Genomic DNA, 26,052 nt, shown 5'->3' with positions numbered 1-26,052 from the left:
AACGAATAGGTTGGTACCCGGTCTCCAATCCCGCATGGCATCTAAAGTATGACAGCTTGTCTCACTGTCTTACATCCAGTGAATGGAAGAGGTGCTCTTTTTAGGTTCTTAGGAGGTTGACAAAAGGAGGGCAAGACTATTTCCTGATTCATTTTGTGGGTAGAGACTACCTTGGTCAGGGATGCTGGATCGAACTTAACCCCTTCATGACCTTGGGATTTTTCGTTTTTCCGTGTTCGTTTTTCACTCCCCTCCTTCCTAGAGCCATAACTTTTTTATTTTTCCGTCAATTTGGCCATGTGAGGGCTTATTTTTTGTGGGACGAGCTGTACTTTTGAACGACATCATTGGTTTTAGCATGTCGTGTACTAGAAAACGGGAAAAAAAATTCCAAGTGCGGTGAAATTGCAAAAAAAGTGCAATCCCACACTTGTTTTTTGTTTGGCTTTTTTGCTAGGTTCACTGAATGCTAAAACTGACCTGACATTATGATTCTCCAGGTCATTACGAGTTCATTGACACCAAATATGTCTAGGTTATTTTTTATCTAAGTGGTAAAAAAAAAAAAAAAAAAATTGTGCCATTTTCCGATCTGGGGTCGGTTGAGGGCTTATTTTTTGCGTGCCGAGCTGGTGTTTTTAATGATAGCATTTCGGTGCAGATACGTTCTTTTGATCGCCCGTTATTGCATTTTAATGCAATGTCGCGGCGACCTAAAAAACGTAATTCTGGCGTTTCTAATTTTTTTTCTCGCTACGCCGTTTAACGATCAGGTTAATGCTTTTTTTTAATTGATAGATCGGGCGATTCTGAGCGCGGCGATACCAAATATGTGTAGATTTGATATTTTTTTATGGATTTATTTTGATTGGGGCGAAAGGGGGGTGATTTAAACTTTTATATTTTTTTTATTTTTTTTAACATTTTTTTTAAACTTTTGTTTTTTTTACTTTTGCCATGCTTCAATAGCCTCCATGGGAGGCTAGAAGCAGGCACAACTCGATCGCCTCTGCTACATAGCAGCGATCTGCTGATCGCTGCTATGTACCAGAAATGGAGGTGTGCTGTGAGCGCCGACCACAGGGTGGCGCTCACAGCTACCGGCGATCAGTAACCATAGAGGTCTCAATGACCTCTATGGTTACCATCCTGACGCATCGCCGACCCCCGATCATGTGACGGGGGTCGGCGATGATGTCATTTCCGGCCGCCCGGCCGGAAGCGGTAGTTAAATGCCGCTGTCTGCGTTTGACAGCGGCATTTAACTAGTTAATAGGTGCGGGCAGATCGCGATTCTGCCCGCGCCTATTATGGGCACATGTCAGCTGTTCAAAACAGCTGACATGTCCCGGCTTTGATGTGGGCTCACCGTGGAGCCCTGCATCAAAGCGGGGCTTCTGACCTCGGACGTACTATCCCGTCCGAGGTCAGATAGGGGTTAAAGGGAATCTTGCCTTGCGCAGGCGTGTATTACGGAGGAGAGAGAATGAACTTCAATCCAATATTGCGGCCAGCAGGTAATGAAAGGGTGAATCAAACACCTGAAAACTCCGCCCGTAAGTATGATTATTCGGTCCTCCAAGATCTGAAAGTACGGATCTTGTACTGACAAGCCCTGAATCTCCCCGACTGTCTTGGCGGAGGTGATGGCTACAAGAAATGCAGTCAGTCTGGAAATGCCTATGTCTTCTAAGGGCATACAGGGGCATTTGCATAGGGCATTAAGGATTAAATTTAAGTCCCACGGGGGCATGGATTTTCTTATAGTGGGTCTTAGCATCTGTATTGCTCTAGTAAATCTGGACACCCACGAGTGGGAGGCTAGAGGATAGTCGAAGAAAAACACTCAAGGCTGGTATTTGGACTTTTGGTGTGCTTGATCTTAGACCCTTACTAAACCCGACCTGTAGGAAATCTAGTATTTTAGAGATATCCGGGTGGGAAGTGTTTATGGAAGAACTGCCACATTCCAAAACAGAATCTTTTCCAAATTTTGTTATAAATAGCCGAGGTGACCGGCTTCCTGCTTGCCTGAATTGTGGTTTTCATCTGATCTGAAAGACTCCGGGATCTTAGGATATTCCTTTCAGGATCCATGTTGATAGATGAAGTCTCTTCAATTTGTGGTGAAGAACTGGACCCTAATAGATCAGGTCTTCGCTCAGGGGAAGTAAGGCCTGTTCCTCTAGGGCCATAATTTTGAATAGAGGGAACCAACTTCTTTTTAGCCAAAAGGGAACCATCAGGAGCACCTTTGCCTGATCTTCCTGAGAACCCTTGGTATTAAGGCCACTGGAGGAAAGGCATATGAAAGAGTCCTGTTTCAAACCTGGCTTAAAGTGAACCTGTTAGCAGGATTGTGTACAGTAACCTACAGACACTGTCAGGTTGGCACCGTTATACTGAATAAAATTATACCTGGGTTGATAAAATTCGTCTTGTGGTTGTGCTCCAGGGCGGCCTGAGATGAGGTGGGGGGGGGGGGGTTCAAGTGGTGCTCTGACTAGATATTCATGTGTATGGCTTCTGACAGGTCACTGACCCCTCAGAGACCTGCCCCCCTAGTTTCCATGATGAATATTATGTACTAGATGGTGGCCCGATTCTAATGCATCGGGTATTCTATGATATGCATGTCCACGTAGTATATTGCCCAGGGACGTAGTATATTGCCCAGCCACATACTATATTGCCCAGCCACGTAGTATATTGCCCAGTCACGTAGTATATTGCCCAGTCACGTAGTATATTGCCCAGCCACGTAGTATATTGCCCAGCCACGTAGTATATTGCCCAGCCACGTAGTATATTGCCCAGCCACGTAGTATATTGCCCAGCCACGTAGTATATTGCCCAGCCACGTAGTATATTGCCCAGTCACATAGTATATTGCACAGCGACGGAGTATACAGCACAAAGCCACTTAATATAGAGACTTAAAAAAAAAAAAATAAACATATACTCACCTTCCGAAGGCCCGTTGAAGTCCTGCTACACTCACCATCCGCCTCCTTTCCCGCTCCTCGGGACGCTCCCGGGATCGCTCCATTGCAAGCGCCAGCTTCCGGTCCCAGGGCTGGTATGAGCAGGACCTGTGATGACGTCGCGGTCACATGACCGTGACGTCACGGCAGGTCCTTGTCGCACACCAGCCCTGGACCAGAAGCTGCCGCTTGCAATGGCGCGATCCCGGGAGCGTCTCGAGGAGCGGGAAAGGCGGCGGAGGGTGATTATAGCAGGTTTTTTTGTTTTTTTTTATTTTTAACATGACATTTTTACTATTGATGCTGCAGAGGCAGGATCAATAGTAAATAGTTGGGGAAACACAGGGTTAATAGCAGCGGTAACGGAGTGCGTTACACAGTGGGCCATTACCGCTGCCATTAACCCTGTGTGAGCGGTGAGTGGAGGGGATTATGGAGTGGGCGCCGGGCAGTGAGTGCAGGGGAGTAGGGGAGGGACTAATCGGACTGTGCCCATCGCTGATTGGTCGCGGCAGCCATGACAGGCAGCGGCCGAGACCAATCAGCAAATGAATAACCGTGACAGAAGGACAGACAGACAGGCGGAAGTGACCCTTAGACAATTATATAGTAGATATCTTGGGGAAAAAACAACCCTCCTGCAGGCAGGCGCCAGTGGTGGCACCTACGCTGCAGCCTGATCGCATATGTAATGAATTATATACACATTTGTTTGATGTATCCTGAAGTTCAAAAAAATAAAAATAAAAAATCTTGTTTGAAAATTGCACCTACTGCACAGGCGCCGGAGGCGCTATCTTGCTAGAGAAAAGAAAAATCTTACTTCAAGATGGCGCGATAGTCGATAGATGCTACTGCACAGGGGCCAGAGGCGCCATCTTGGATGAGGAATTTTTTTTTTTTTTTTTTTCTAGCAAGATGGCGCTGCCGGCACCATTTTCAAATGGATTTTTGTATATAATATTAATTCTGTAAACTAGGGGGCAGCGACCTGTCAGAACCATTGGTACGAATACCTAAGCAGAGCACCACATGAAGACCACCACAGGCCGCCCAGAGGAATGAGCATATCATTAGCTGAAAATAAAGATTACACAACAACCATAAGATGGATTTCATAAAACAAGGTATCATTTTAATCACTATACCAACACGAACGTGAGACAGTGTCTGCAGGTTACAGGGCACAATCCTGCTAACAGGTGCCCTTTAAGGCGTCGATCCCTTCGGGATTGCCCATGAGGTTCAGAGAGAGTAAAACCGTACGACCTTTGAATTGCTCCTGGTTGCGAACAGGTTGATCTGAGGAAGTCCCAGGGCTGACAACTGCTGAAAAACCTCCTCATTTAACTCCCACTCGGCAAGGGGGGACAGATTAGGTAGGGGGCAGCTTGCCAGACTGCGCAAAGTTCCCTGTAATTTGAAGACTTGGACTGTATCTCCGAAGGCCAAATCCCCTCGAATATTTTTCTCTCCAGATGGGTTCCCCAATGCTTTCTGCTTGCGTCGGTGTTGCCAGATTGAAAGGGGCACAGATTCAAGGGGGGACAAATCCAAGAAGGGACAGCTTCCCAGACTGTGCAAAGTTCCCTGTACTTCGAAGACTAGGACTATCTCTGAAGGCCAAATCCCCTCAAATATTTTTCTCTCCAGATGGGTTCCCCATCCCTTTCTGCTTGCGTCAGTGTTGACAGATTTAAGAGGGGACAGATTCAGGAGGGGGACAAATTCAAATTAAAATGATAAAAATTAAAATTATAAATCAAATTAGCGGGAGACAGATTCAAGGAGGGGGTGACAAATTCAAGGAGTGGGACAAATTCAAGGAGGGCCAAAAAAGGGAGGGGGACATATTATGGAGATGCTCAGTCTCCACAAGATGTCACCAATACAATGTATTATATGCGGTGATTACGCACGGTTCAACAAACACATGCGGAATCACCTGCGTTCAAAAGCAGACAGCGCTTTGGCCGCAGCGGAAATGTGCCGTGTCCAAAACGCTGCCTAATACTGAACGTGGGAACATACCCTAAAGGTTTTGGAGTGGCCTAGTCAGAGCACAGGCCTTAATCCAGTGACAAGATGCGGAAAGCTCATAGAAACATTTCCAAAGCGATTTGCATCTGTAACTGTAAAAGGAGGCTCTACAAAATACTGACTTTAGGGGGGTGAATAGTTATGCACATTGAAGTTTTTAGTCATTTTCTGCTATTTGTTGTTTCCTTCACACAAAAAAAGAAAACCAAAATGTTCACAGTTTTAAGCATGTTCTTTACATGAACTGATGCAAACATTCAAAAAAAAACAGTGAAATTCCAGGTTGGGGAGAAGCAAAACACGGAAAATGCCAAAGATGGAGGAAGTTAATACTTTCACAAGCCACTTTATTTTCTGAGTGCAGCAAGAAAATCATTTATTACAAGTGTGGAAGCTAGAAATACAAACTTCTGCCCAGTACTGACCATGGATAAGAGAGCCGTTCAGCCACTGGATATAGTAGCTTTTAGGGAATGATAGTAGGATCTCATTGCTGATTATAGAAAAAGGAAGAAGCAGCACAGCGCCAGCTGAAACCGCCAGGGTGAATGTGCTCAGGAACAGCCTGGAAAAGAAATAAATGGTTAACACCGACTACAATGTGGTGGCTATAGCCAACAGAAATCTGTACTGCAAAATCAGAAGTAGTTAACAGTAACCGCTCCATCAAGAGGCAATACTCCCCATAAAATATGGTAAAAATGCAGAGAACAAAAACTAATATTCCTATGGAAAATAAATTAAATGTATTCTAATGTTCTTTGATCATTCATAAATGACAGAACACGTGGGTATAAATAATAATATGGCCAATTATAGTGTCAAATTAATCATAGTGTCCAAACATGCACAGGTTCAGACAAACCAAAACCCCAGTAAATACTTGGTATCGTTCCCTAAAAGCCTTGCCAAGAACACTTCTCCAATCAATAAAAATAAGAAAAGAAAGTAAATAAAAAAAAAGTTAACTAAAAATAGTCCCCATCAAAAGATAAAGACTACTTACGAAACTCGATTGACAGTGACATCTTCATCCTCTTGTTCATCTGCAAGATAAAATGTTGAACCTCTATTTAGTTGCAAGTCCACATTGTGGGTTACATTTTCTTGAAAGGAGTTTTACTTTTTGTGCTAGAAATTACTTAAAATTTTAAACTAAAGAGCATATACCACTTAATTGTTGCAAAACATCTCTCGCTTATGCAAAACGCAACCAAACCAAAGAAATAAAAAAATAAAATACATAAGCGAGAGATGTTACCAACAATTACGGTAAGTGGTATTGTTCATCAGCTTAAAATTTTAAATACATTTCTAACACAAGAAGGACAAAACTCAGAGATATCTAATAATAGATCTATATATCTATATATTTGCGCTCAAATGTTTCCATACCCCGGTAAGAATTTTTGCTTTCTTGGCCTTTTTTCAGAGAATATGAATGATAACACCAGAAATTTTTCTCCACTCATGGTTACTGGTTGGGTGAAGCCATTTATTGTCAAACTACTGTGTTTTCTCTTTTTAAATCACAACGAAAGTCCAAAACATCCAAATGACCCTGATCAAAAGTTCATATGCCCTGGTGATTTTTGCCTGATAACAGACGCTGACACAAATGGATTTGAATGGCTACTAAAAGGTAACAACTGCCAGAAAAAAATTGTTCGGGATGCAAAGAAAACCCCACAAATATCATTATCTCTCTGAAAAGTAGCAGACTGGCTGTTTCAAGATGCACAATAAGGAGGCACTTGAAGAAAAATGGGCTGCATGGTCACGGTCGCCAGAAGAAAGCCATTACTGCGCAAATGCTACAAAGTATTTTGACTACAATACGCAAAACAGTGCAGAGACAAGCCTCAAAACTTCTGGAACAAGGTAATTTGGAGTGATGAGACCAAAATTAAACTTTTTGACCACAAGCATAAATGTTACATTTGGAGAGAGGTCAACAAGGCCTATGATGATAGGAACACCATTCCTACTGTAAAGCATGGAGATGGATTGCTGATGTTTTGGGGATGTTTGAGCTACAAAGGCACAGGAAACTTGGTCAAAGTTGAAGAAAAGATGAATGCAGCATGTTATCAGCAAATACTGGAGACAAATTTGCAATCATCAGCTCGGAAGCTGCGCATGGGACATACTTGGATGTTCCAACATGACAACGATCCAAAATACAAGACCAAGTCGACCAGTCATGGGTTACAGCAGAACAAAGTGAAGGTTCTGGAGTGGCCATCTCAGTCTTCTGACCTCAATATCATTGAGCCACTCTGGGGAGATCTCAAGCACACAGTTCATGCTAGACAGCCCAGGAAATTACAGGAACTGGAGGCTTTTCTCTATTGCTTCATTGGGGGACACAGGAACCATGGGTGTATGCTGCTGCAACTAGGAGGCTGACACTATGCACAAAAAGTTAGCTCCTCCTCTGCAGTGTACACCCCACTGACTGGCATTCTCAAACTCAGTTTAGCTTAGTGTCAGTAGGAGGTGGACACGGGTCTTTCACCTTTCAGGTACCGGAGGGATACAGTGTGAACGGTCACAACTGTACTCCCACAAAGAGACTATGAGTACGGCGTGTACTACCACCCCGTATCCATGTACGTCTACTCAGCAGGACCAGAGGCCCCCAACACAGAAGCGTGTGGAGGTGTCCGGACCCGGTCCTGCCTCCGTCTCCCACCCACCAGAGCCTGTCGGTTGAAGGAGAATAGGACGTCCCACATCGCAAGATCTTCGGACGTCTGATCTTTCCTGGATGGGTAGGTACTTTTTCCTTACCCCCCCCCCCCCCCCCACACACACACACACACACACAGGTGCGGTGAAGAGAAGAAGAGAAAAAGAAAGAAGATGGGAATTTTAGCCTTTAAAAAAAAAAAAAAAAAATAGGGAGTTCCTTTATACAGGGCCTTAGGGGTTTTCCCCCATTATTTAGTTACCTTTGGTGCCTGGAAGTTCTGATTTAGGGCTCGCACGCCGCTCTCCTATCCTCAGGCAGTCAGCTGTAGCCTGGGTCCCGGCTTCCCCGGGACCTAGCTGCAGTGTTCAGTGATTATTTCTTTCCACCCTTTGATCCGGGGGTTTTGGGGGCCCAATCGCCCCGTTTTCAGCACTCCAGGTTGCACCACGCCGCTCCCCCATACTCCGGCGGGCACCAGCTTCAAATTTAGGTCCCTAGCTGCAGCGTTGGCTCCACCCCCCTTTTTCCTGCTCTTCGGGCAGGCTTTTCTCCCGCCCGTCTTACCTCCTTCCTGTCGGCGGTTAGCTCCGCCCCCCTCCAGAGCCGGCTTTCTCTCTGTCACAGCATTGTGGCGCCGCCTCTTTCTCTTCCCGTTCCATCTCATCCCTCGTTCCGTCTCAGTGGTCTGCTTCTTCCCGGTCTTCCTCCCCGAGTCAGGCGAAGTGTTCTCAGATGCGCCTTCGGAGGATGTTTTGGAACTGGATTCGAACCAAATCGCTAGCAAGAGGGATATGATTCAGAGTCTCTTTGGAGCGATCAATCAGACCTGTGGCATCAAAGATTCCTCTACGGAACACGCAGATCAGGCGGTTTCGTTTAGACGGTCTAAACCACTTTCCAAGGTTTTCGCTCCTCATCCTGAATTCGAGGAGCTTCCTGCCAGAGAAAGAGAATCCGACCAGACGCTTTCAAAGAGGGAAACGTCTTGGCGTGCTATATCCCTTTTCTCCAGAGCTCACCGCCACCTGTACAGCATCTCCCTCCGTGGACCCACCAGTCTCTAGACTATCCCCCAACACAGTCCTCCCGCTCTCTGGCGGAGCATCCCTGAAAGATTCTAATGACAGAACTATAGAATCCTTTGCCAAGTCAGCCTTCCACTCTTTGTCCGGACATTGCTTCCACTTGGGTCTCTAAGTCTATAGCCAAATGGGCCAAACAACTCCGATGGGGAATTCTGGCTGGGGCCAACCAGATTTCTCACGCCGGAGAGTATTTGGTTTCCGCCTCCCTGGATGCCGCTTCTTGTGCGGCCCAGGCGTCCAGTAATGTCATTGCAATCCATTGGACCGTTTGGCTCAAGGCCTAGCAGGCGGACTTGTCCACAAAAAAGTCCCTTACTAACCTGCCTTTTCAGGGATCGCGTCTCTTCAGTTCCAAGTTGGACGAAAATATTAGGGACGCCACTGGGGGCACAAGTTCCCTGCTTCCCCAGTCCAAAGCTCGCCGGCCTCTCCCAAAGCGACAGTATCGGTCCTTTTGCCCCTTTTGACGTTTCGCTGCGTCAGATACCTTTGCCCAACAACAGAGGCCACAGGCACGTCAAGATAGGAAGAAGGTATCTTTTAGGCCCACTCCTTCCTGGCGTTCCCGCTACTCCCAAGGTAGATCCACCATGCCCAGATCTGGAAGGTCTACCTCGGCATGACTCTCGACGAGACCCCAGCACATCTCCCAAGCTGGGTGGCCGTCTCCTTTTCTTCAGAGACGTTTGGCTCACCTCAGTGGAGGACGCATGGGTCAGGGAAGACGTATCCTCAGGATACAAAATAGAATTCATTTCTCGGCCCCTGGATCGATTCTTCAAATCCCGTTCTCCAAGAGACCCCACTCTGGTCCCGGGTTTATTTGCGTCCATCACCTCCCTTCTCGATTCGGGGATAATTATTCCAGTTCCAGAGGGTGAACGTTTCACAGGTTTCTATTCGAACCTGTTTGTGGTGCTAAAAAAAAAAAAAAAAAAAAAAAAAAAGATGGCAAGGTTCGTCCCATTTTGGACCTCAAGTTACTGAACAAAAAGGTTCATCTCCGACATTTCAGGATGGAATCCCTTCGTTCAGTAATCGCTTCCATGGAGGTACAGGAATTTCTATGCTACAAAGACATGCAGGACGCCTACCTTCATGTCCCTATATTCCCATAACATCACAAATTCCTGCGTTTCACAGTGCATCAGGAGCATTTCCAGTTTGTCGCCCTGCCGTTCGGGCTCGCAACCGCTCCCAGGGTTTTCACAAAGATCATGACAGCGCCGATAGCCATTTTGAGGATCAGAGGCCTGGAACTCTTTCCGCACCTCGACGACATTCTCATCAAGGCTCCGTCCTTTTCTCAGGCTCACGAAAGCCTGTCCATTGTCCTCAATGCACTATCCCGTTTTGGGTGGCTTGTCAACAGGAAAAAGTCCTGCCTTGTTCCTTCTCAGCGCCTCGTATTTCTAGGCATGCTCTTCGACACCCGTCAGACAAGAGTCTTCCTTCCCGAAAAGAAGAGACTCATTCTCCGTCGGGAAGTTCCCTTGCTCCAGGGCCCTCGGCTTCCCTCCTTCTGAACGGCCATGAAGGTTCTGGGGAGGATGGTGGCAACGTTGGAAGCAATTCCCTTCACCCAATTTCACTCAAGACCTCTGCAGCAGGCAATTCTTTCACAGTGGGACAAGTCTGTCTTTTCTCTGGATCGCCCGGGTTCGGCTTTCGTCCCGGGTCAAACTGTCCCTCAAATGGTGGCTGATGTCACCTCTCATCTCCCAGGGCAGGTCCTTCCTTCCAGTTCACTGGCAGGTGGTGACGACAGACGCCAGCCTACTCGGCTGGGGTGCGGTGTTTCGTCACCTGACCGTTCAGGGTCGTTGGTCGGCGCAGGAGTCCTCTCTGCCGATCAATGTCCTCGAGATACGGGGAAAGGATCCTCAGGGGTCTGCCAATTCGAATCCAGACGGACAATGCCACAGCAGTGGCATATATCAACCACCGTGGGGGGGACTCGGAGTTACTTGGCTTAGGTATCCAAGATCCTCTTTTGGGCAGAGGCAACGGTTTCCGGTGACATCCACAGTGCATATCCCCGGCGTGGACAATTGGGCTGCCGATTTTCTCAGCCGCGAGAGCCTCGCGGCAGGGTAATGGTCCTTGCATCAGGAGGTATTCCATCAGATTTGCCTTCGATGGGGGACTGTGGATGTGGACCTCACGGTGTCCCGACTGAACAGGAAGGTCCCTCAGTTCGTCTCCAGGTCCCGCGATCCTCTAGCAGTGGGTTTTGATGCTCTGGCCATTCCTTGGTCGCAGTTCGCGCTCCCCTATCTATTTCCACCCCTTCCCTTGCTTCCCAAGCTGTTGAAAAAGATCAAGGCAGAAGGGGTGCCGGTCATTCTAATCGCACCGGATTGGCCCAGAAGATCTGGGTTTGCGGAGATCGTCAACCTTCTCGCGGACGCTCCCGATCTGCCACCCGAATTCTCGGTTGCTTATTTTGACGGCGTTGCTGTTGAGACCGCGGTTCTAAAAGCGTCCAGGTTTTCAGATCAGGCGATTCACACTATGTTTCAGCATAGGAAGCCTTCGTCTACTATCGAACCTGGAGGGCCTATTTCCTCTGGTGTGAGGCCAATCACGTTTCACCTATGTCGTTTTCTCTTTCTTCTATTTTGGCCTTCCTCCAGGCAGGACAGGATGCGGGTCTTGCCCTTCGTTCCCTAAAGGGCCAGGTTTCAGCGCTTTCCATCCTCTTTCAGAAGACGTTATCTTCCCAACCACAGGTCAAGACCTTCCTTCAGGGAGTAGCACATGCTGCTGCTCCGTACAGGGCTCCTGGGGAATCATGGGATCTCAATCTTGTTCTAGAGGCCCTGAGGGGTCCCCCCTTTGAGCCTCTCAGGGAGGTTTCCCTGTCAGTTCTATCTTGGAAGGTGTCCTTTCTGTTGGCCATCACCTCTATCCGGCGCGTTTCGGAGTTGGCGGGCCCTTTCTTACATAGTAACATAGTAACATAGTTAGTAAGGCCGAAAAAAGACATTTGTCCATCCAGTTCAGCCTATATTCCATCATAATAAATCCCCAGATCTAAGTCCTTCTACAGAACCTAATTGTATGATACAATATTGTTCTGCTCCAGGAAGACATCCAGGCCTCTCTTGAACCCCTCGACTGAGTTCGCCATCACCACCTCCTCAGGCAAGCAATTCCAGATTCTCACTGCCCTAACAGTAAAGAATCCTCTTCTATGTTGGTGGAAAAACCTTCTCTCCTCCAGACGCAAAGAATGCCCCCTTGTGCCCGTCACCTTCCTTGGTATAAACAGATCCTCAGCGAGATATTTGTATTGTCCCCTTATATACTTATACATGGTTATTAGATCGCCCCTCAGTCGTCTTTTTTCTAGACTAAATAATCCTAATTTCGCTAATCTATCTGGGTATTGTAGTTCTCCCATCCCCTTTATTAATTTTGTTGCCCTCCTTTGTACTCGCTCTAGTTCCATTATATCCTTCCTGAGCACCGGTGCCCAAAACTGGACACAGTACTCCATGTGCGGTCTAACTAGGGATTTGTACAGAGGCAGTATAATGCTCTCATCATGTGTATCCAGACCTCTTTTAATGCACCCCATGATCCTGTTTGCCTTGGCAGCTGCTGCCTGGCACTGGCTGCTCCAGGTAAGTTTATCATTAACTAGGATCCCCAAGTCCTTCTCCCTGTCAGATTTACCCAGTGGTTTCCCATTCAGTGTGTAATGGTGACATTGATTCCTTCTTCCCATGTGTATAACCTTACATTTATCATTGTTAAACCTCATCTGCCACCTTTCAGCCCAAGTTTCCAACTTATCCAGATCCATCTGTAGCAGAATACTATCTTCTCTTATATTAACTGCTTTACATAGTTTTGTATCATCTGCAAATATCGATATTTTACTGTGTAAACCTTCTACCAGATCATTAATGAATATGTTGAAGAGAACAGGTCCCAATACCGACCCCTGCGGTACCCCACTGGTCACAGCGACCCAGTTAGAGACTATACCATTTATAACCACCCTCTGCTTTCTATCACTAAGCCAGTTACTAACCCATTTACACACAATTTCCCCCAGACCAAGCATTCTCATTTTGTGTACCAACCTCTTGTGCAGCACGGTATCAAACGCTTTGGAAAAATCGAGATATACCACGTCCAATGACTCACCGTGGTCCAGCCTATAGCTTACCTCTTCATAAAAACTGATTAGATTGGTTTGACAGGAGCGATTTCTCATAAACCCATGCTGATATGGAGTTAAACAGTTATTCTCATTGAGATAATCCAGAATAACATCCCTCAGAAACCCTTCAAATATTTTACCAACAATAGAGGTTAGACTTACTGGCCTATAATTTCCAGGTTCACTTTTAGAGCCCTTTTTGAATATTGGCACCACATTTGCTAAGCGCCAATCCTGCGGAACAGACCCTGTCGCTATAGAGTCCCTAAAAATAAGAAATAATGGTTTATCTATTACATTACTTAGTTCTCTTAGTACTCGTGGGTGTATGCCATCCGGACCCGGAGATTTATCTATTTTAATCTTATTTAGCCGCTTTCGCACCTCTTCTTGGGTTAGATTGGTGACCCTTAATATAGGGTTTTCATTGTTTCTTGGGATTTCACCTAGCATTTCATTTTCCACCGTGAATACCGTGGAGAAGAAGGTGTTTAATATGTTAGCTTTTTCCTCGTCATCTACAACCATTCTTTCCTCACTATTTTTTAAGGGGCCTACATTTTCAGTTTTTATTCTTTTACTATTGATATAGTTGAAGAACAGTTTGGGATTAGTTTTACTCTCCTTAGCAATGTGCTTCTCTGTTTCCTTTTTGGCAGCTTTAATTAGTTTTTTAGATAAAGTATTTTTCTCCCTATAGTTTTTTAGAGCTTCAATGGTGCCATCCTGCTTTAGTAGTGCAAATGCTTTCTTTTTACTGTTAATTGACTGTCTTACTTCTTTGTTTAGCCACATTGGGTTTTTCCTATTTCTAGTCCTTTTATTCCCACAAGGTATAAACCGTTTACACTGCCTATTTAGGATGTTCTTAAACATTTCCCATGTATTATCTGTATTCTTATTTCTGAGGATATTGTCCCAGTCTACCAGATTAAGGGCATCTCTAAGCTGGTTAAACTTTGCCTTCCTAAAGTTCAGTGTTTTTGTGACTCCCTGACAAGTCCCCCTAGTGAAAGACAGGTGAAACTGTACAATATTGTGGTCGCTATTTCCTAGATGCCCGACCACCTGCAGATTTGTTATTCTGTCAGGTCTATTAGATAGTATTAGGTCTAAAAGTGCTGCTCCTCTGGTTGGATTCTGCACCAATTGTGAAAGATAATTTTTCTTGGTTATTAGCAGAAACCTGTTGCCTTTATGGGTTTCACAGGTTTCTGTTTCCCAGTTAATATCCGGGTAGTTAAAGTCCCCCATAACCAGGACCTCATTATGGGTTGCAGCTTCATCTATCTGCTTTAGAAGTAGACTTTCCATGGTTTCTGTTATATTTGGGGGTTTGTAACAGACCCCAATGAGAATTTTGTTACCATTTTTCCCTCCATGAATTTCGACCCATATGGACTCGACATCCTCATTTCCTTCGCTAATATCCTCCCTTAAAGTGGACTTTAGACAAGACTTTACATAGAGACAAACCCCTCCTACTCTCTGATTTTTACGATCCTTTCTAAACAGACTGTAACCCTGTAAGTTAACTGCCCAGTCATAGCTTTCATCTAACCATGTCTCGGTTATTCCCACTATGTCAAAGTTACCTGTAGATATTTCTGCTTCTAGTTCTTCCATCTTGTTTGTCAGGCTTCTGGCGTTTGCGAGCATGCAGTTTAGAGGATTTTGTTTTGTTCCAATCTCCTCGCTGTGGATTGTTTTAGAAATGTTCTTACCTCCCTTCTGAGTATGTTTTCCTGGATCTTCTTTGTTCAAGTCTAATGTTTTTCTTCCCGTCCCCTCTTCTTCTAGTTTAACGCCCTCCTGTCTTGTCGACCTCCTTTCTTGGTTATCCACCAGGACAAGGTGGTCCTGAGGCCTCCGCCTTCCACCTTAATGAGGACATCGTCCTACCCTCTTTTTGCCAAGCTCAGACTCATCCTCTGGAGCGTTCTTGAACAAGCTAGACCTTGTCAGGGTGGTGAGGGTCTACCTGGCTAGAACAGCCTCTTTTCGGAAGATGGACTCCCTTTTCGTCATTCCTGATGGCATGCGTAGAGGCCTGCCGGCTTCCAAGGCGACTATTGCCTGCTGGATCAGAACGGCAATTTTGGCGGCTTACCGGGTCAAGAACAGAGTGCCCCCTCTTCTGGGGTGAAGGCTCATTCTACCCGGGCAGTCGGCTCCTCCTGGGCGGTGCACCACAGACTTTCCGCCCTACAGCTTTGCAAAGCAGCAACCTGGTCTTCCATCCAAACGTTCGCCAAATTTTACAAGGTCCATACCTACGCTTTGGCGGACTCCAGCCTAAGCAGAAGGATTTTGTAGGTGGCAGTGGCGAGTCCTCTGACCTGATGGAAGTCTGCTTTTTTCCATCCCCAGGGACTGCTTTGGGACATCCCATGGTTCCTGTGTCCCCCAATAAAGCGATAGAGAAAACAGGATTTTTGGTTGCTTACCGTAAAATCTGTTTCTCGGAGCCTTCATTGGGTGTGTGCCCTCCCATGTTGTTCAGTTCCTTTGTGTTCTGTTTCTATGTTTGGTTCTTTTATGTTCCATGTCACCAGTTCAAATATCTGTTTGTGTTCTTTCGGCTTTATTGTTTTTCCCCTACTGCTTTCTCACTAACGGAGTTTCAGAATGCCAGTCGGAGGGGTGTACACTGCAGAGGAGGACCTAACTCTTTGTGCATAGCGTCAGCCTCCTAGTGGCAGCAGCATACACCCATGGTTCCTGTGTCCACAATGAAGGCTCAGAGAAACAGATTTTACGGTAAGCAACCAAAAATCCTGCTTTTGCCAAGAAGAGTGGGCAGCTTTCCCAGCTGAGAAAATAAAGTACCTTATCCACAACTACCACAAAAGACTTCAAGATGTCAGTGATGTCAGAGGGGGCAATACACGGTATTAAGAAATGGGGTATGTGTACTTTTGATCAGGGTCATTTGGATGTTTTGGGTTGTCATTATGATTTAAAAAGAGAAAACATAGAAGTCTGACAATAAAAGACTTCACCCACTAACCACGAGTGGAGAAAAAGTTCTGGTGTTATCATTCATATTCTCTAAAAAAAAAAAAAAGCCAAGAAGGCACAAATTGGGGTATGTACACTTTTGAGCATAAATGTGTATATAAATATATTTATTTAAATACTAATAATGTATGGCTTTACATTGTTGTGCAGAAAGAGGAGCAGTCATGTCCCCCTGATAAGTATTATTTAAGTAAAGCCTTGTTTTTGCAATCAGACAATTCTATGTAATAATTTTGTGCTGTACTGGTCCTCTGTTATTCCTCTGTAATATTTTTCAGAAAGTGACAAATGGGAATTACTATTTGCTTTCTAAAAAATGGGGTGTGAATATTAACATTCTGCTACCACGAGCATTGATGGACATTATCAGACTATGGAGACACAGCCCCAACACATGACAACTTTATTTATACATCCAAAGTTGCATTAATGGAGGAACAGGACAAATTTGTTATTACAAAATATGCTCCATTGTTATTTTATGAAGACTACTAGCGTTTACTAAAAATAGGCAAGTGGCGACAGGAAGGACAAGCCCTTTTTAAGATGGTCACAATGAAGAGATTTAAAAGGGGTACTCCCATCTCCAAGATTCTATTCCAATATATAGTAGGTGTAATTATAATATTAGCAAATACCTTCAATTGGAAATTTAGGATAGTTCTTCTGATTAGCTATGTCTATTACCCTATGTGCATGGCATTGCAGTAGCTTAGATATCCATGGTTACAACCTCTCATATAGTGACAGTTAAGGTACCGTCACACTAGACGATATCGCTAGCGATCCGTGACGTTGAAGCGTCCTCGCTAGCGATATCGTCCAGTGTGACAGGCAGCAGCGATCAGGCCCCTGCTGTGCTGTCGCTGGTCGGGGAAGAAAGTCCAGAACTTTATTTCGTCGCTGGACTCCCCGCAGACATCGCTGAATCGGCGTGTGTGACACCGATTCAGCGATGTCTTCGCTGGAAACCAGGGTAAACATCGGGTAACTAAGCGCAGGGCCGCGCTTAGTAACCCGATGTTTACCCTGGTTACCATCGTTAAAGTAAAAAAAAACAACCGCTACATACTTACCTACCGCTGTCTGTCCCCGGCGCTGGGCTTCTCTGCTCTGGCTGTGAGCACAGCGGCCGGAAAGCAGAGCGGTGACGTCACCGCTTTGCTTTCCGGCTGCCCGGCGCTCACAGCCAGACCAGACAAGCAGAGCGCCGGGGACAGACAGCGGTAGGTAAGTATGTAGCGTTTGTTTTTTTACTTTTAGGATGGTAACCAGGGTAAACATCGGGTTACTAAGCGCGGCCCTGCGCTTAGTAACTCGATGTTTACCCTGGTTACCGGCATCGTTGGTCGCTGGAGAGCGGTCTGTGTGACAGCTCTCCAGCGACCAAACAGCGACGCTGCAGCGATCCGGATCGTTGTCGGTATCGCTGCAGCGTCGCTTAGTGTGACGGTACCTTTAACTGTTAGTAGTGGTAACCATGGATATTTAAGCTGCTTCTATGCCCCGCAAATGGGGTAAGTGACATAGTTATATCAGAAGAACTATGCTACATTTCTAACTGGAGATATTTGCTAAACTTATTATTATACCTATAAGATACTGGGATAGAATCTTGAAGATGGGAATACCCTATTAAGCTTACTGGGACAATTTATCGGTCATCTGACTTTAATTTTAACAAATAACACTACATTTTTGACACCACCACATTATTAACCCCTTAGTGACAGAGCCAATGTGGTACTTAATGACCGAGCCAATTTTTGCAATTCTGACCACTGTCACTTTATGAGGTTATAACTCTGGAACGCTTCAACGGATCCCGCTGATTCTGAGACTGTTTTTTCGTGACATATTGTACTTCATGTTAGTGGTAACATTTCTTCGATATTACTTGCGATTATTTATGAAAAAAACGGAAATATGGCGAAAATTTTTAAAAATTTTGCAATTTGTATTTTTATGCCCTTAAATCAGAGAGATATGTCATGAAAAATAGTTAATAAATAACATTTCCCACATGTCTACTTTACATCAGCACAATTTTGGAAACAATTTTTTTTTATTAGGGAGTCATTTTTACAACACCATTTTTTTTTGTTAGGGACCACATCACATTTGAAGTCATTTTGAGGGGTCTATATGATAGAAAATACCCAAGTGTGACACCATTCTAAAAACTGCACCCCTCAAGGTGCTCAAAACCACATTCAAGAAGTTTATTAACCCTTTACGTGCTTCACAGGAACTGAAACAATGTGGAAGGAAAAAATGAACTTTTAACTTTTTTTGCAAACATCTTAATTCAGAACCATTTTTTTTATTTTCACAAGTGTAAAAACAGAAATGTAACCATAAATTTTCTTATGCAATTTCGCCTGAATACGCCAATACCCCATATGTGGGGGTAAACCACTGTTAGGGCGCACCGCAGAACTTAGAAGTGAAGGAGCGCCGTTTGACTTTTTCAATGCAGAATTGGCTGGAATTGAGATCGGACGCCATGTCACGTTTAGAGAGCCCCTGATGTGCCTAAACAGTGGAAACTCCCCACAAGTGACACCATTTTGGAAACTAGACCCCTTAAGGAACTTATCTAGATGTGTGGTGAGTACTTTGAACCCCCAAGTGCTTCACAGAAGTTTATAACGTAGAGCCGTGAAAAAAAAAAAAAAAACGCATTTTTTCTTCAAAAATGATCTTTTTGCCCACAAATTTTTATTTTCACAAGGGTAACAGGAGAAATTAGACCACAAAAGTTGTTGTGCAATTTCTCCTGAGTACGTCGATACCCAATATGTGGGGGTAAACCACTGTTTGGGCGCACCGCAGAGCTTGGAAGAGAAAGAGTGCCGTTTTACTTTTTCAATGTGGAATTGAGATCGGACGCCATGTCGCGTTTGGAGAGCCCCTGATGTGCCTAAACAGTAGAAATCCCCCACAAGTGACCCCATTTTGGAAACTAGACCCCCCATGGAACTTATCTAGATGTGTGGTGAGAACTTTGAATGCCCAAGTGCTTCACAGAAGTTTAGAATGCAGAGTCGTGAAAATAAAAAATATATTTTTTTTCCACAAAAAAGATATTGTAGCCCCCAAGTTTTTATTTTCACAAGGGTAACAAGAGAAATTGGACCCCAGAAGTTGTTGTCCAATTTATCCCGAGTATGCTGATGCCCCATATGTGGGGGTAACCCACTGTTTGGGCGCACGGCAGAGCTCAGAAGGGAGGGAGCACCATTTGACTTTTTGAGCGCAAAATTGGCTATCGTGTTTGGAGACCCCCTGATGTACCTAAACAGTGGAAACCCCCCAATTCTAGCTCCAACCCTAACCCCAACACACCCCTAACCCTAATCCCAACCTCATCCATAATCCTAATCACTAACCCTAACCATAATCACAACCCTTACCCCAAAACAACCCTAATGTCAACCCTAACCATAACCCTAATCAAAATCCTAAATCCAACACACCCCTAATCCTAATCTCAACCCTAACCTCAAACCTAACCCTAATCCCAATACACCCCTAATCACAACCCTAACCTTAACCCTAATCCCAAACCTAACCCTAATCCCAAGCGTAACCCTAATGCCAACCCTAACCCTAATACCAACCCTAATCCAAACCCTAACCCTAATCCCAACTCTAATCCTAACTTTAGCCCCAACCCTAACCCTAAGGCTACTTTCACACTTGCGTTGTTTGGCATCCGTCGCAATCCGTCGTTTTGGACAAGAAACGGATCCTGCAAATGTGCCCGCAGGATGCGTTTTTTGCCCATAGACTTGTATTGCCGACGGATCGTGACGGATGGCCACACGTCGCGTCCGTCGTGCACTGGATCAGTGTTTTGGCGGACCGTCAGCACAAAAAAAATTCAATGTAACGTTTTTTTGTACGTCGCATCCGCCATTTCTGACCGCGCATGCGTGGCCGTAACTCCGCCCACTCCTCCCCAGGACATAGATTGGGCAGCGGATGCGTTGAAAAACTTCATCCGCTGCCCACGTTGTGCACAATTTTCACAACGTGCGTCGGTATGTCGGGCCGATGCATTGCGACGGCCCCGTACCGACGTAAGTGTGAAAGAAGCCTAACCCTAAATTTAGCGCCAACCCTAACTCTAAATTTAGCCCCAACCCTAAATTTAGCCCCAACCCTAACCCTAAATTTAGCCCTAATCCTAGCCCTAACCCTACCCCTAACCCTACCCCTAACCCTAGCCCTAACCCTACCCCTAACCCTACCCCTAACCCTACCCCTAATTTTAGCCCCAACTGCTCTTCTGCCGGCCGGCAGATGGAGACAGACGGCGGGCGCACTGCGCATGCGCCCGCCATTTTCTTTTGCCGGCCGCCAGGAGGAGCAGCAGGAGGACCCAGGGACACAGGTGAGTATGGCAGGGTCCCCGAATCCCCCTATTTCTCTGTCCTCTGATGTGCGATCACATCAGAGGACAGAGAATTACACTTTGACTTTTTTTTTTTTGCGGTCGCCAGTAAACAGTTAATTACCGGCGATCGCAAAACAGGGGTCGCTAAAACCGACCCCGATCATGCTCTTTGGGGTCTCGGCTACCCCCGGCAGCCGAGACCCCAAAGATTCTCGCGGGGCCGGCCGGCGGGCGCACTGCGCATGCGCCCGCCATTTTGAAGATGGCGGCGCCCACCGGGAGACACGAGGAGCATCGGGGGAGATAGGTGAGTATTGGGGGGCTACCTGGGACCCCTTTTCTCTGTCCTCCGATGTGCGATCACATCGGAGGACAGAGAAATTAAAAAGAGATCGCGTTTTGCTTTGTTTTTTTGCGATCGCCGGTAAACGGTTAATTACCGGCGATCGCAAATGCGGGGTGGGTTAAAAAAACCCCGAATCATGTTCTCTGGGGTCTCGGCTACCCTCGGCAGCCGAGACCCCGGAGAAAATCCGACTCTGGGGGGCGCTATTTACTTTTTCCACAGCGCCGTTAATTAACGGCGCTGTGGTTTAAGTACCCTTAGCGGCCGCCGTTAAAAGGCGTATCGGCGGTCGCTAAGGGGTTAAAAGGAAATTTAAAAAAAAAAAGTTTTTGAAGGGTTTACGCACTGTTCCATTCTGTATGTCGCCATGATACGGCTGCTACAGGCGTGCATTCATGCTGCCTATCCTGACAACTACAGAAGAATTCTGCACACACAACTGTGTACATGGAACATTGACCTCAGGGCACTGGACACAATGCAAGATATTAAAACACCTACAATAGTAAACGTCTAAACAAATTCTTACCTGCTTTCCTTTTGTATCTTTTGATGATGAAATAAGACACGATATATAAAATGGCGAACAAAAAAAAGCAAATCTATAAGAAAAAAAAAAAGAAAGAAAAATAAATTATTATGACTGATAGTATGAACTTACATAAAATACCAATGAAATTCAAGTTTGTAGATATAACGAGAAAAAAAATGTGGAAAAGTTCACAGGTTATGAATAGTTTTTCCAGGCACTGTATACATGGCGAAGAATATTAAAATTATCTCAGGAGAAAAAAATAATAATAATTTACACCTTTGTTTACTAAAAGATTAGTGTACTGCTGTAATCTAAATGATGGCAATCAAAAGATTAGACCCAGTATTACTCTTATTAACCCTTACATGAAAAGCACACACAAAAATAAGGCAAGTCGCACATCCTACTACTACAACCACCACAATCCAATAATCTTCCACTAGAGGGCACTATAATAGAGTATAGCGAGGCCCCTATAACAGCACTACACAAGAGGTGATGGATTGATGATGATGATTAGCAGCAAATCATGAGTTACCAGCAGCTGCTTACTTAGACTAGTTATATACAGTTATATGTATATTATGTGCCCCCGGGATAGATAGATAGATAGATAGATAGATAGATAGATAGATAGATAGATAGATAGATAGATAGATAGATAGATAGATAGATAGATAGATAGATAGATAGATAGATAGATAGATAGATATATGAGATATATATATATACTAGCTGAAGAGCCCGGCGTTGCCTGGGCATAGTAAATATCTGTGGTTAGTTATAGCACCTCACTTCTCTTATTTTCCCATCACGCCTCTCATTTTCCCAATCACATCTCTCATTTTCTCCCTCACATCTCTCATTTTCTCCCTCACACCTCTCATTTTCTCCCTCACTCCTCTCATTCCCGCCTAGCACTTGTCATTTCGACCTCACATCTGTCATTTTCCGATCACTACACTATTTTCCCTCACTCCTCTCATTTTGCACTCACACCTTTTCATTTTCACCTCACACCTCTCATTTTCACCTCAGTATATACATGTTTGTCATCTCCCTTATATATAGTATACACCTGTATGTCATCTCCTGTATATAGTTTATACCTGTATGTCATCTCCCCTGTATATAGTATATACCTGCTGTGTGTCATCTCCCCTGTATATAGAATATAGCTGTATGTCATCTCCTCCTATATATAGTATATACCTGTATGTCATCTCCTTCTATATATAGTATATACCTGTATGTCATCTCCTCCTGTATATAGTATATACCTGTGTGTCATCTCCCCTGTATATAGTATATATCTGTGTGTCATCTCCTCCTGTATATAGTATATACCTGTATGTCATATCCTCCTGTATATAGTATGTACCTGTATGTCATCTCCTCCTCTATATAGTATATACCTGTGTGTCATCTCTCCTGTATATAGTATATATCTGTGTGTCATCTCCCCTGTATATAGTATATACCTGTGTGATCTCCTGTATTAGACCTCGTTAACACGTTATTTGCTCAGTATTTTTACCTCAGTATTTGTAAGATAAATTGGCAGCCTGATAAATCCCCAGCCAACAGGAAGCCCTCCCCCTGGCAGTATATATTAGCTCACACATACACATAATAGACAGGTCATGTGACTGACAGCTGCTGTATTTCCTATATGGTACATTTGTTGCTCTTGTAGTTTGTCTGCTTATTAATCAGATTTTTATTTTTGAAGGCTAATACCAGACTTGTGTGTGTTTTAGGGCGAGTTTCGTCTGTCAAGTTGTGTGTGTTGAGTTGTGTGTGGCGACATGCATGTAGCGACTTTTGTGAGATGAGTTTTGTGTAGCAACATGCGTGTAGCAACTTTTTGTGTGTCGAGTTGCATGTGACAGGTTAGTGTAGCAAGTTGTGTGCAGCAAGTTTTGCGCATGGCGAGTTTTGCGCGTGGTGAGTTTTATGTCTGGTGCCTTTGGAGTATGTGCAAGTTGTGTGTGAGGCAACTTTTGCATGTGTTGCAAATTTTGTGCATGTGGCAATTTTTCCGCGTGTGCAAGTTTTGCGTGTGGCGAGTTTTCCACTTGTGGCGAGTTTTGCGTGAGCCTAGTTTTTGCATGTGGCGAGTTTTGCGCGGCGACTTTTGTGTTTCGACTTTTATGTGGCGAGGTTGGTGTATGTGTGGTGAAATGTGTGCTGAGGGTGGTATATGTGTTCAAGCACGTGGTAGTGTGTGGCGCATTTTGTGTGTGTGTTCATATCCCCATGTGTGGTGAGTATCTCATGTCGGGGCCCCACCTTAGCAACTGATCGGTATATACTCTTTGGCGCCATCGCTCTCATTCTTTAAGTCCCCCTTGTTCACATCTGGCAGCTGTCAATTTGCCGCCAACACTTTTCCTTTCACTTTTCCCCATTATGTAGATAGGGGAAAAATAGTTTGGTGAATTGGAAAGCGCGGGGTTAAAATTTCACCTCACAACGTAGCCTATGACGCTCTCGGGGTCCAGACGTGTGAGTGTGCAAAATTTTGTGGCTGTAGCTGCGACGGTGCAGATGCCAATCCCGGACATACACACACATACACACACACATTCAGCTTTATATAGTAGATAGATATAGATATAGATATCTATATATATATAATTGCCTAAGGGTTTTTCCGTCTGTCTGTCCTGGAAATCCCGGCTCTCTGATTGGTCGAGGCCGCCAGTCCTCGACCAATCAGCAACGTGCACAGCGACGATGATGTCATAAAGGACGTAGAAATCCCACGTTTCTGATTCAGCGACGGGCACAGTATCGACGTAGATGTCATAATGGTTGCCATGGCGACGATGATGTCATAAAGGTTGCCTCGACCAATCAGCGACGGGCACAGTCTGCCGCGAATTCTGGAATCATCATTGTCCATATACTACGGGGACATGCATATTCTAGAATACCCGATGCGTTAGAATCGGGCCACAATCTAGTATATATATATATATAGATAGATAGATAGATAGATAGATAGATAGATAGATAGATAGATAGATAGATAGATAGATAGATAGATGCATATATCTATATCTATATATACAGTGGGGCAAAAGAGTATTTAGTCAGTCAGCAATAGTGCAAGTTCCACCACTTAAAAAGATGAGAGGCGTCTGTAATTTACATCATAGGTAGACCTCAACTATGGGAGACAAACAGAAAAAAAAATCCAGAAAATCACATTGTCTGTTTTTTTATCATTTTTTTGCATATTATGGTGGAAAATAAGTATTTGGTCAGAAACAAACAATCAAGATTTCTGGCTCTCACAGACCTGTAACTTCTTCTTTAAGAATCTCCTCTTTCCTCCACTCATTACCTGTAGTAATGGCACCTGTTTAAACTTGTTATCAGTATAAAAAGACACCTGTGCACACCCTCAAACAGTCTGACTCCAAACTCCACTATGGTGAAGACAAAAGAGCTGTCAAAGGACACCAGAAACAAAATTGTAGCCCTGCACCAGGCTGGGAAGACTGAATCTGCAATAGCCAACCAGCTTGGAGTGAAGAAATCAACAGTGGGAGCAATAATTAGAAAATGGAAGACATACAAGACCACTGATAATCTCCCTCGATCTGGGGCTCCACGCAAAATCCCACCCCGTGGGGTCAGAATGATCACAAGAACGGTGAGCAAAAATCCCAGAACCACACGGGGGGACCTAGTGAATGAACTGCAGAGAGCTGGGACCAATGTAACAAGGCCTACCATAAGTAACACACTACGCCACCATGGACTCAGATCCTGCAGTGCCAGACGTGTCCCACTGCTTAAGCCAGTACATGTCCGGGCCCATCTGAAGTTTGCTAGAGAGCATTTGGATGATCCAGAGGAGTTTTGGGAGAATTTCCTATGGTCTGATGAAACCAAACTGGAACTGTTTGGTAGAAACACAACTTGTCGTGTTTGGAGGAAAAAGAATACTAAGTTGCATGCATCAAACACCATACCTACTGTAAAGCATGTTGGTGGAAACATCATGCTTTGGGGCTGTTTCTCTGCAAAGGGGCCAGGACGACTGATCCGGGTACATGAAAGAATGAATGGGGCCATGTATCGTGAGATTTTGAGTGCAAACCTCCTTCCATCAGCAAGGGCATTGAAGATGAAACGTGGCTGGGTCTTTCAACATGACAATGATCCAAAGCACACCGCCAGAGCAACGAAGGAGTGGCTTCGTAAGAAGCATTTCGAAATGCCTGGAGTGGCCTAGCCAGTCTCCAGATCTCAACCCTATAGAAAACCTTTGGAGGGAGTTGAAAGTCCGTGTTGCCAAGCGAAAAGCCAAAAACATCACTGCTCTAGAGGAGATCTGCATGGAGGAATGGGCCAACATACCAACAACAGTGTGTGGCAACCATGTGAAGACTTACAGAAAACGTTTGATCTCTGTCATTGCCAACAAAGGATATATTACAAAGTATTGAGATGAAATTTTGTTTCTGACCAAATACTTATTTTCCACCATAATATGCAAATAAAATGTTAAACAGACAATGATTTTCTGGATTTTTTTTTTTCAGTTTGTCTCCCATAGTTGAGGTCTACCTATGATGTAAATTACAGACACCTCTCATCTTTTTAAGTGGTGGAACTTGCACTATTGCTGACTGACTAAATACTTTTTTGCCCCACTGTATATCTATATCAAAGATTCAAAGAAGCTTTATTGGCAGGACCAAATACACATCAGTTTTGCCAAAGCAAGTGTATAAAGGCAATAGGGATAGGGAC

General features: G+C 44.7%; 1 protein-coding gene across 1 annotated transcript in view; it reads right to left on the bottom strand.

The window, feature by feature from the left end:
• Nucleotides 1–26,052, bottom strand: part of LMBR1 (limb development membrane protein 1) — a 163,990-nt gene that overhangs the window by 111,413 nt on the left and 26,525 nt on the right. The window contains exons 2-4 of the mRNA XM_069729727.1: nucleotides 21,277–21,349; nucleotides 6,031–6,070; nucleotides 5,450–5,589 (exon numbers count right to left, since the gene is read on the bottom strand). Coding sequence (XP_069585828.1) covers nucleotides 5,450–5,589; nucleotides 6,031–6,070; nucleotides 21,277–21,349 — 253 coding nt within the window. The remainder of the gene's footprint in view (nucleotides 1–5,449; nucleotides 5,590–6,030; nucleotides 6,071–21,276; nucleotides 21,350–26,052) is intronic.

This window comes from Ranitomeya imitator, chromosome 6 (assembly GCF_032444005.1).
Source record: "Ranitomeya imitator isolate aRanImi1 chromosome 6, aRanImi1.pri, whole genome shotgun sequence".
NCBI classification, from domain to species: domain Eukaryota; kingdom Metazoa; phylum Chordata; class Amphibia; order Anura; family Dendrobatidae; genus Ranitomeya; species Ranitomeya imitator.
The sequence above is the reverse complement of the archived record's forward strand: the minus strand, read 5'-3'. Positions and strand labels throughout refer to the sequence as shown.